General features: G+C 30.9%; 1 protein-coding gene across 1 annotated transcript; it reads left to right on the top strand.

Annotated features, from left to right (window-relative positions):
• The first annotated feature begins 8,402 nt into the window (after positions 1 to 8,402).
• On the top strand, positions 8,403 to 12,492 carry LOC118031695 (uncharacterized). Its single transcript, XM_035036201.2, has 2 exons — positions 8,403 to 11,301; positions 11,591 to 12,492. The coding sequence occupies exons 1-2, from the start codon at positions 8,715 to 8,717 to the stop codon at positions 11,980 to 11,982; spliced, it is 2,979 nt and encodes a 992-aa protein (XP_034892092.1). The 5' UTR covers positions 8,403 to 8,714; the 3' UTR covers positions 11,983 to 12,492.
• The last annotated feature ends 343 nt before the right edge of the window (positions 12,493 to 12,835 follow it).

Below are 12,835 nucleotides of genomic sequence, written 5' to 3' on the forward strand. Positions count from 1 at the left end.
CTTAGAATTTGAATTTTCAAAAAGATTTTGAGAAAATTAGCAACAATCTAAAACAAAGTAAAAGAGTAATGATTTAGTTTTACAAACATTTTAAACCAAATTCTTAACGAATATATAACACGTATTAATTTACCATTAAGGCCATATTTTTATTCTTGAAGAGCTTTTCACTATACCAGTTATTTATCATAGTAAACACCCCCTCCCAAAAAAATATATATATATAAAACCAATTCCTCAAATTCAATTAAATCTCAAACGTTTAAATTAAATTTAGTCCAAAACTATCATATTTTAATAATCAACATCATAATCACAAGAAATGGATTGAAATAATTTATATCTAATGATTTTTGGAATATTGTTTTTACAGGAAAAAAATTACAAAAATAGTATGAATATACATAGTATTGTTTCCCTCCACTTGCTTGTTTCTTTCTTTCTTTGGGTACAATAGAGTAAAAAATAGAAACAAAATACCCATCTTATCTGCACGCAAACTAGAGAAGGAGATCCGATGTGAGGAGTTTGATCATAATCGAGCCATGAATTCAGCACTTTGGTTGTCTTCCTAAGGACATGAGCACACTGAGGGTGGGAGAGGAGAGCCTGATTTTTATTAAGCGAAGTCTGATGATTTTAGAATGGTTATTTTTAACTAGAAGGACCGATTTTATTGAAATTACCAGCCTATTTTTCTCAAGTAGAACAATAAGGGGAAAAAAACATGATAAACCATTTGTTTTTATATTTTTAAAAAAATTTATATATTTTTTATTTTAAATTAATTTTTTATATATATTTTTAGATTGTTTTAATATATTAATATTAAAATAAAATAATCACTAACATAATAATAAAAAATATTAAAACGTAACTGGGTAGAGCTTGTTTGGCAGTATAGTTGCAGTTACTTTTTAAATAATTTTTGTGCTAAAATACATGTCAATGATTTTTTTTATTTTTTTAAAATTATTTTTTATATCCACATACAAAATAATTTGAAAATATTAAAAATATATTAATTTAAAATTAATAAAAACAATAAAAAAATTAATTTTTTTAAAAAATACTTTTAAAATATATAAATAAACAGAATTGCGTGCAAGCTCACCGCAAAAAGTTTCCACATTCTGATTAGGATAGGCAATATACGACATAAATAAGCTAATTCAACTGCATGCGATATGGTTAAGGAAGCTGCCAAATTGGAAAAATTTGGGTTCATTAAATTTCTCGGACAAGATCTTCCACAAGCCAAATCTTGGTGGGTTCCACTTGTCTTCCAAGAGATTTCATATTTTTAATGACCAACAAGCTGGAAAGAATCTTCTTAACTCAGTTGGTGGCTTATGCTGTGTAATAATTAGTACGTAGTAATTGTTTTTTAAAATATTTTTTATTAAAAAATATATTAAAATAATATTTTTTTTAATTTTTTTTAAAAACATAATTAGTAATTACAAACAGAGTAGCCATGCAAGCTGAGGGATGTCGCTGACTCGTAGCTTTGATCTCGTGGTCGTCTCCTTTTCTATTTAGCTTTGCGTTTCGGCTTCACTAGATGTTGATGTTTGATTTTGGAAGCTTCACAAGAGTATTCCTTTTCTTCCCTTAGAATCCCATTCCATACAAGCACACAAGAACGATGGGATTGCCACAAAAGAAAATCCAATTCAAATCTTCTCACTTTCTTTAAATCTCTCTCATATTTATCCGTTAAATTGAAAATCGTATAATTTACGTTGTAAATTTGAATAATTTTATAAAAATTCAATTTATAAAATTCAATTATCACATAAATCTAATATTAAAAAATAAAAATAAAATTTATAAAAAATATATAGAATGAAAAAACAACATTATTAAAGTGAATAATATTTTGTAAGGAGATATACAATGAAATTCCCTCGTCTTTTAATTTTTGTTATTTTTTTCAAATAAAAAAACTTAGTTTAAAATATTTTTTTAAAATTATTATTTTAACTTAAATTAACTTGTCAAACTCCCGATTCGTTATAAAACTAGAATAATTTTATAAAAAAAATAAATTATAAAAATTATAAACGTTAGTACTCAATAAACATAAATTTGAAAAATAAAAGTGAAATTAAAAAAAAATACAATGAAAAAACAAAAACTATTAAAGTGAATAATATTTTGTTAAGAGATGTATAATAAAATCCCCTCTTCTTTTAATTTTTTGTTATTTTTTTTAAATAACTTGATTGAAAATAATTTTTTTAATTATTATTTTATCAAATTACACTGATGAGAGCAATTTAACATATTGAATTTTAGGTTGCGTCCTGGAATTTAATAAATAGCAAGAACAACACAATCATTTAAAGAATTTTATTTCGTTAAATTTTTTTTTATATAAGCAAGGACTCATGTATGGTGTGGACCGTGTGGTGTTTCCTGTCAAGGAAAAACTCTGAATTTAATTATTATGTGTATAAGATTTCAGAGAGTATGGAACCTCGTTTAATTTATAATATTACGTTGAATTAAATTACACCTCGTGACGTTATAAGATTTCTTTTTTGTTTTGTTTTGGAAACCAAGCGACAAGTTTTCCTGCTCTTCTTTGACCTCTCTAGTAATCACGCAGAACTTTAGCTGTTCATATTAGATCCCCTGTCTCATTATCATTCATTTTCTGCTTGTTTATTTATATGTTTTTAAAAAATATTTTTTAAAAAAATTAATTTTTTTTGTTTTGTTTCAAATTAATAATTTTATAGTATTTTCAGATTATTGTAATACGTTAATTTTAAAAATAATTTTTTTAAAAATAAAAAAATATTATTTTAATATATTTTTAAATAAAAAATACTTTAAAAATAAACACACCCCTCAAAAATATTTTCCCCCCAAAAAATGTATTGCCCAGCACACACTAAACCACCCTCCCTCGCCAATAAACAACCTCTCTCTAACTTTTTAGGCTAACCTTTCCATTAAGAACTATCCTTAAGCTTGGACTGATTATCATTATCATCAATGACTTACTCTCAAGTATCAACTTATCCACCAATAACAAGCATAACACGCTAACTTATACTCAAACATATATTTTCATTATTTTTGTTATCTACATCAAGTAAGCTTTTATAACCTTTTGGTATTTATAAATATCACAAATCATCAAATAAAATAAGACAAGCTCAAGCTAACTTGGCTCTATTATTTGCTGTCCAAAACATCCTTACTCTCATGTTCCATGTGCTTTTTTTACACACACATTTCACCCCTTCTTCATTTATTAACATAAGTGTTAGAGCATTTTTAATTTCGACAAGGAACTTGTTTTTCAAGAAAACACCCATTAAATAAGATTAAGAGATCGTTTGGGATTACGCGTTCCCTTGAATTTTAATTATTTTTTATTATTTTTTTATGTTTTTAGATTGTTTTTAATGTACTAATCTCAAAAATAATTTTTTTAAAAAAATATATAATTTTAATATATTTCTAAACTGAAAATACTTTAAACCATAACCGCTACCATAATTCTATACAAATACTAAGACTAGTCTCCTCAACTTGGAACACAACTATTAAAGTCCAAATCTAGCAGGAAGTTTGTCACGACTTTATTATAAACATATTGCCATGTCTTAAAGGATTTGTTTTAGTAAATTGGAGTTGGAGTACAAATAAATAAAGAGTACTATGTTTTCTTTGTATTCTTTCATTGCTTGCTTCTATTCTTAATGGGAGTATGATTCGATATTTAACGTTTTACATATTTTGTTTTTCCATTTAAACTAGTTAGCATCTGTGAAGGAACTTAAAATTTTGAATTGTAATTTTGATACCATGTGATTTTTCTTTTTTACGTCCTTTCATCCAAGAATGTTCCCAATGTTATGGTATAGAAACATGATGAATTGTTCTAGGTAAGAATTCTTCATTCTAATTACATGCTAATTATCTTAGCCAACGTATTAGTATTTTCTTCATTTTTGTGGCTATCAAGTATTTAAATATGATTTTGAAGAGTATATGATTTTGAAGAGTATAACGTAATTAATTAGATTTTAGATTTGCTTTCTAAAAATTACTAATTTGAGTTTTATAAATCTCAATTATTAATATTAGTCAAGATATACACAAATTAATCCAAACACTTTTTTTTATTATATATATATATATATATTGTTAATGCGCAGGAAACATCATAATTAAATTGAACCCAAGAATGATTCTTGATTTTTAATTGTATACGATACTATATAATACTACATACTGACTTCTGAACGAGTACAGAAGAAAACTTGAAGTATAAGTACACCCATTCCCAAACTTTGGGTTAAGCTTGAAACATTTGAAAATTCCCTCAGTTTCAAGCAATGTTGCTGTAAAACCCAAAGCTCAAGATTGTGGATAAATTGTGCAGGTTCCCGAGAAAGTGGACATTTAAAGCAGTGGATCGGAGACTGCACAGCCTCTCATTTTGTTTATAGATATTTTTAAAATTTTTTAAAAAATAATAATATTTTATAACAATTTTGATATATTAAAATAAAAAAAATTATTTTAATAATTTTCAAATGAAAAACCAGTGAATGCGTTGATGTTATCAGATGCTGGATATGTACTGCAATCAAGCCAATCTTGACGCTGCAGCCAAATCTGTCCAGACCATAGTCGCAGCTGTCAGCACATTAAAACTTACATGATGGAACTGCCACGTGTACGATTGAGATAACCTGCAGTCTAGTCCCACCTTAGTTGTTTTGCAAAACACGTAATTATGAGCGGACAAAAAATAAGAACATGAATAACTGAAAAATAATAATAATAAAAAAAAAATCAAATTATAAAAAATAAAATTAATTTTTTTTAAAACTTAATCTGTTTGATTTAATTTCAGTTTTACAAGCATGAAATAAAAAAAATAAAACAAATCTCAAATAAAAAAAACTGAGCCAAACCAGAAAAAACCGAGTCAGATCGGTTTTTGTTTTAAAAAACTAAACCGAAACCTATCAATTTAAACCGGTTTCGAGTTTTTTTTAAAAAATTTCAATTTGATTATTATTTTAATAAAAATTAAATTAAATTGAAAATGATCACCTTACAATTATTTTTTGGAATATTTGTTTCCCAGAACAGCAACATACCATTTCTTTTTATAAATTAGTGACTAAAACAATATTTGAAAAGAATACATGTATTCATAGATTATGTTATTGAAAACAACGCATCCTACTAGATTAAACTATATTGAAAATGTGCGTTATTTTTAACTGTGCAATCAATTTTTTTTTTTTTTAAATATAGATTGCGTTATTTTCCAATATAACCTGTTTAATTCCTTAATAAATTATTTTGTATTTTAAGAATTTTATGAAGATTGTGTTTCTAGAAACACTGCAACTACTCAGCAACACAATCTTCACACAATAAATAAATGAAAGTCTAAATTTAAGATTTTCATCCTTTGAAGGGTGTGCTTTTCCCAACAATACAACCTTCAATAAAGATTTTTCAAGAAAAAAAATTCAAATAATACTGAAAAAACACCTAGTGTCTCGATATCTAATCTAAATTATATTTAAAATTAAATCAATTAAAACATTAATCCCATTAAACTTAATCAAAACATGATTAATTTAGTTGATTTAAAATTTAAATTTAATAGGTAAATTATATATATATATATATATGTTTGAACTTAGTTAATTTTTATCAATCATGTGATCGAGATTTAATATCCAATTAAAATATCAAAAATAAATTTTAAAATATAAAAAAATATATTTTTAATATATTTTTTAAAAAATACTTTTAAAAGCAACATTTATCATACTCTTGAATAGGTTTTTAATTTTTTTTTGCAGCATTTTAACTAGATTATTATTCTTTTTAGAAAAAATCTATTTAATTTTATAGCATGATAAAACATTTCACCAACTTTACTTTTGTTTATTTTGTGAAGCCATTTTTTTCAATTAAATAATTTTAAAATAATCTGGAATATGGAAACCCAAACATTGAATTTTTCAACACCAGATATCTTATCACAATATAGAGCATTATTTTCAAACAAAAAAGAATTTGGAATAAGTTTATCTTAGATTAATATTGTCAACAAAAGTCTTACAACCCCAACGGCTCAAATTCTAGTTTAAACAAGCATCTATATTTCCGACATATACTTCTTGAACCCAAAACACGCATGTATCGATGTTTAATATTTGTCTTCCAGCTTGGTTTTACTATCATATGGTTTTGTTTGTAAATTCTCTCAACTATTAGACCAACTTTATAATTTTACTATCATATGGTTTTGTTTGTAAATTCTCTCAAGTACGTGGTCATGATACTATCCAGAAGAGTGAAAACAAACACATATACAAAATATAAATATAAATAAAAATATAGTTGCGATTGTTTTTTAAATAATATATTTTTTATTTTTTAAAAATTATTTTTGACACCAGTATATTAAAAGATTTGAAAACATTAAAAAAATATTAATTTAAAATAAATAAAAAAATAAAAAAAATTAAAATTTTTTCAAAAATATTTTTAAAATATAAAAATAAACATATTGTCCAAGTCTATGCTAGAAAACGATGTCGTTTCTTGCAAGGTGGCGTCACTGTGACTGGTTCAAAGATTTCACCTTCAGTCACTGTCGTTTCTCTGCGCCCTGCCTCTCATCTCACGTGACCCAGATCAACAAGGCAATAATGTTTTTCGTGTGTGCTGCTTACCCTGCTTGCTGTTAGAATTAATTACTCGTGGCCATATATTAATCAGTTACGAAGAATATTGACCCTTCGACCATTCAACTGCCCTCGAGATCCTCCCAGATCTCATACACACGACACTCGAGATGCAGAACTCGACCAATAAATGGTCATCTTTAATTTTCTTTGTTTTCTTTTAAAATATTTTACATATATAAAAAAATTATATGTAAATTGTTTTTTTGTAAAATAAATTTTTAATATTTAGCTTGAAAAATATTTTCTATGTTGGCTGTGAAGAAAGAGATGATGAAGTGAATGTTGTGATGCTGAAATGAAGGATATCATGAAGGAGATGATCTTATGGCTGAAAAAAAAAAAAACATTTTATGAGTTGAAAATATTTGTAGTAAATAAATTAAATTTAAAGATTAATTTTTAAATATTTTTTATTAATATTTTTTTTTGTAAAATATTTTACAAGAAATAAATATAAAAAAAATTGAAAAAAGATTTTTTATAAGATATTTTACGCAAAATAAAAAAGAAACACCCTTGGCCACTCTCGTTTGTCTCCTTGATTTAATAGATTTTGATTTTGGTAATAAATCACTTCATTTTTTTTTCTACTCTAAATTCCGAGGCACATGCTATTTGGATGGAGAGCTTTTAACAGCCAAGGCTTTATTTAGGGTAGTAGAGTATGTAGTTGTTGTTATTTTTTATTTAGATATATATTAAAGTACTATTTTATTATTTTTAAATATTATTTTTGATATTAGTACATTAAAATGATCTGAAAACACAAAAAATATTAATTTAAAATAATTTTTTTTTTAAATGTTTCTGAAATACAAAAACAAACACAGTCTTAATCCTATACAATTTCTTTCTGGTAACAATTTTTTTTTAATATGTAAATCAAGATTAAGTTATCTTTCTAACTGAGTTTAAAGAAGCACCTATATTTTATTAAATTTCTTTACATGCTGACTTAAGTTCATAATAAAAATCAATAAACAAAATACCTTTTTAATTATCAGATAAATCTTTTAAGATTATTTCATGCAACATATCCCTTACTTCTGCTATAGTTTTTATTTTTATTTTTATTTAGTTTCATTTTTGGCATGTATTTAGAAGAAAATGTATGTTTTCGTGGGTTAATAATGTTTTTTAAAAAATATGATTTTTTTATTTTAAATTATTTTAATATATTGAAGTTAAAATTTAATTTTTTTAAAATAATTTTTTTAAAAAATTTTAAATAATTTTTTTTTTAAATAACAATCATTACAGCTATAACTAACATTACTTAAAAAGAAAAAAAAGTAGTATTTGCTCTCTTGGACTATAGGTAAATTTAGAGTGTGACAAAGTGGGTCCGTAGTTGAAAATGTTTCTATTATTCAATTAAATTACAAATTTCTATATACTTAACAATATATATATATCATGAAAGAAAATTTGATAATTTTTTTAAACTATGCTAGTCTTTTTCACGCGCCAAACCTCAAATTTGAGAGCATCCATTTAATTGTTTGTCGGACAATTGCAGTCATTTAAGTTCATGAATTTGAAGCATTTGTTATTTCTCCAAAATAAAATATGCCTTAATTTTAATTTGAAGTTATTTTATAAAATACTGAATACATAAAAATGGCTTTAATAAAAGCTTATATTCTTAAACAAAATAATTTGAAACGAATGATTAACATTCAAAAACTCATGAAGGCTATCATTAACCTTCAGGCAATGTCTTAACAGTACATAACACGATACCAGAGCACCTCTCCTTCCAGCAATAAGCCCACTCTCATGCCATCACTCCCGAGTCCCTTCGCCGGAAAACTCACTCAAACACACCTGCTCTCACTTTCAAGTTTCAGCCCTTTTTATATCTCACACCAAAGCACGCACCCATCGCCTGCCCTATCTTGAATCCCAAAGCCGACTCCATAACCACCGAAGAAGAAGAAGAAGAAGAAGAAGAAGAAGAAGAAGATCATGCTTCTCTTCGTTTTCCTTTCCATCCTCTTCTTTTCTTCCTCTACCCTTTCTCTGAACCAAGAAGGGCTTTACCTCCAACAAATAAAGCTCTCTCTTTCAGACCCAGACTCAGCTCTCTCTTCGTGGTCCGACAGAGACACCACCCCATGCTCATGGTCCGGCATCAAATGTGACCCAACAACAAGCTCTATCACGTCCATAGACTTGTCCAACTCTAACCTGGCTGGCCCTTTCCCTACCCTCCTTTGCCGTCTCCAAAACCTTACTTCCCTCTGCTTCTCCAACAACTCCATCAACTCCACTCTCCCTTTAGATATCTCCACGTGTCAAAATCTCCAACACCTTGATCTTTCTCAAAATCTGCTTACAGGTACTCTCCCCCACACCTTAGCTGACCTCCCTAACCTTAGATACCTTGACCTTACCGGAAACAATTTCTCAGGAGACATTCCTGATACTTTCGCTCGTTTTCAAAAACTCGAGGTTATTTCTCTAGTTTACAATCTCATGGACGGTATAATACCGCCTTTTTTGGGCAACATTACAACTCTCAGAATGCTCAATTTATCGTACAACCCGTTTACGGCGGGTCGGGTCCCTCCCGAATTTGGTAACTTGACAAACCTGGAGACTTTGTGGCTCACTCAGTGTAATTTAATTGGCGAAATCCCTGACTCACTGGGTCGACTCAAGAAACTCAAGGATTTAGACCTTGCACTCAACAATCTTGTCGGTTCTATCCCGGGTTTACTCACCGAGTTGACCAGCGTAGTCCAAATTGAGCTCTACAACAACTCGTTGACGGGTGGTTTGCCTCGGGGGATGGGGAAGCTGACTGAGTTAAAGCGGCTCGACGCGTCAATGAACCACTTAACTGGGTGGATCCCAGACGAGTTGTGTCAGTTGCCGTTAGAGAGTCTCAATCTTTACGAGAATAGCTTTACAGGGACGTTGCCTCCAAGCATAGCTGACTCACCGAACTTATACGAACTCAGGCTGTTTCAAAACGGACTCACTGGCGAGTTGCCTCAAAATCTCGGAAAAAACGCGCCATTAAGATGGCTAGACGTGTCAAACAATCACTTAAACGGACAAATTCCGGCAAGTTTATGTGAGAATGGCGAGTTAGAGGAGATTTTGATGATATCTAACTCGTTTGCAGGTCAAATACCGGAAAGTTTGAGTCAATGCCGGAGCTTGACCCGGGTCCGGCTGGGATGTAACCGTTTATCCGGCGAAGTGCCAGCTGGGCTTTGGGGTTTGCCTCATGTTTCGTTGCTTGATCTTATCAACAATTCATTTTCAGGTCCGATTTCGAAAACAATTGCTAGTGCTGCAAATTTGTCAGAGTTGATTATTGATATGAATAACTTTGATGGGAACATACCGGAGGAGATTGGGTTTTTAGCGAATTTAACTGAGTTGTCGGGTAGTGAAAATAGGTTTAATGGATCATTGCCTGGGAGTATAGTGAATTTGAAGGAGCTTGGAAGTTTGGATCTTCACGGGAATGCCCTCTCGGGTGATTTACCGGATGGGGTTAATTCGTGGAAGAAAATGAATGAGCTAAATTTGGCTAGCAATGCTTTTTCTGGGAAAATTCCTGATGGAATTGGAGGAATGTCTCTGCTTAATTATCTTGATTTGTCGAATAATAGGCTTTCGGGGAAAATCCCAATTGGTTTGCAGAATTTGAAGTTGAATAAGCTCAATTTGTCGAATAATAGGTTGTCAGGAGAGATCCCGCCATTGTTTGCCAAGGAGATGTACAAGAGTAGCTTTACTGGGAATCCTGGTTTGTGTGGTGATATTGAGGGGTTGTGTGATGGGAGGGGTGGCGGGAGAGGTATAGGTTATGCTTGGTCGATGAGGTCTATTTTCGCACTTGCTGTGTTTCTTCTTGTTTTTGGTGTGGTTTGGTTTTATTTCAAGTATAGGAATTTCAAGAAAGCAACGGCTGTTGATAAGTCGAAATGGACTTTGATGTCGTTTCATAATCTGGGTTTTAGTGAATACGAGATCTTGGACTGTCTTGATGAGGATAATGTTATAGGGAGTGGATCGTCTGGGAAAGTTTACAAGGTTGTGCTTAGCAATGGTGAGACTGTTGCAGTGAAGAAGCTCTGGGGAGGCCAGAAAAAACAGGGTGGCGATGTTGATGTTGAGAAAGGTCAGGTGATTCAAGATAATGGTTTTGATGCAGAGGTTGCCACTCTGAGTAAGATTAGGCACAAGAACATTGTTAAGCTATGGTGTTGCTGTACTACCAGAGACTGCAACCTTTTGGTGTATGAATACATGTCTAATGGTAGCTTGGGTGACCTGTTGCATGGTAGTAAGGGAGGCTTGTTAGATTGGCCAACAAGGTACAAGATAGTTGCTGATGCAGCTGAGGGACTTTCTTATTTGCACCATGATTGTGTTCCCCCGATTGTGCACAGAGATGTGAAGTCCAACAATATATTACTGGACGGTGATTATGGAGCTCGGGTGGCTGATTTTGGTGTAGCCAAAGTCTTTGATTCTACTGGGAAGCTTCAATCCATGTCAATCATTGCAGGGTCTTGTGGTTACATTGCTCCAGGTTAGTGATTGATGTTCTTCCTGACTGGTTTTGCTGCTACTCTGATGTGTGTGTGAAGATGATCTGTGCTGAAATTCCTTTTTTTTTTTTTTTTAATCATGTATAACCCGCACTGATTTTTCTTATGTTTCTAGTACAGCAATTATTATTAGGGATATTTTTTAGGATTTGATTGCCAATTCACAAATACTAGTATTCTCATATTTTACAAGTTCTCATCTGACAAATATATTAATGGTCTGTCATTTTGCTGAATTGAAAGTAAATTATTTTGATACACTTGATGCAGAGTATGCATACACCCTTCGAGTGAATGAAAAGAGTGACATCTACAGCTTCGGTGTGGTTATACTCGAGTTGGTAACCGGTAAACGCCCAGTCGATCCGGATTACGGGGAAAAGGACTTGGTCAAATGGGTATGCACCACTCTAGATCTGAAAGGAGTGGACCATGTTATTGACCCAAGACTTGATTCTTGTTTCAAGGAAGAGATATGCAAAGTCCTCAACATCGGCATCCTCTGCACTAGTCCCCTTCCCATCAACCGCCCGTCGATGAGAAGGGTGGTAAAAATGCTGCAAGAAATCGGGGCAGACAATCAGTCCAAGACCGCGAAAAAAGACGGCAAGTTGACGCCTTATTACTTTGAAGATGCCTCAGATCATGGAAGTGTAGCTTGAGTAAACAACCAAAGTTTTGTTGCCAACATGGACATGGAAGGAGCACATAATTATAAGCTCCAGTTTTCTTATGGAGAGAAGGAGAAAGGTAAAAGAAAGGTGGTGTTAACGTAATCAAGGAGTCGGTGATGGTATTGGGTACTATAAAAAGTAATTGAATGTAAGAAAATTTCCTTCCACCAAATTCGATTGGCTGCATGCATTCACCAAAGTTCATTTGTTGATTGTGTGATGCTCAGTGTTTACTGTTTTTGGTGATTTCTCTCTGCAAATCCTGTATCTTCTCCCGTGTGCCATGGACATTCCAAGTTCTCATGTCAAAACCCCTGTTTGAGAGGATTTGGAAGTTTATTACTGGTTTTGGCCTGCCTCTACAAGGGTGGTCTTTTCGTAGGCCCTTCCTATTTATAGGAGATAGGCTGGCTGGCTCCTTTTGGTGCCCTTTGTAGCTGTAGTGACTAGACTCTATCGAGTACTTGCTATTATTGAGTAGCAAGGAGATATTTTTAATATTTTTTTCATAGTTTTGATACATTAATATTAAAAAATAAAAATAAAATATGTTGAATATATTTTTAAAAAACACAGTACTAAAATTGATAGTCCAGATGGCAACAGCAAGCAAGGATTAATCAACACTGGTTTTGTGCATGTGCTGCCATTTATGGAGAACACCATCACTTGGTGCATTGAAGTGGGGAATACAGAACAGATCTTTCTTAGAAATAGCGATGACAATTGGTGGGGTGAGGTTTTTTTTTCCTTTCACATCTGCACATGACTCGGTATCCACCCTTACCTGTTAGGCCCTCGCCTGACTTACCCCCGGGTTTTTTTTTTTGAAAAATTTTAT

Source organism: Populus alba, chromosome 11, assembly GCF_005239225.2.
Source record: "Populus alba chromosome 11, ASM523922v2, whole genome shotgun sequence".
In the NCBI taxonomy this organism is placed as follows: Eukaryota; Viridiplantae; Streptophyta; class Magnoliopsida; order Malpighiales; family Salicaceae; genus Populus; species Populus alba.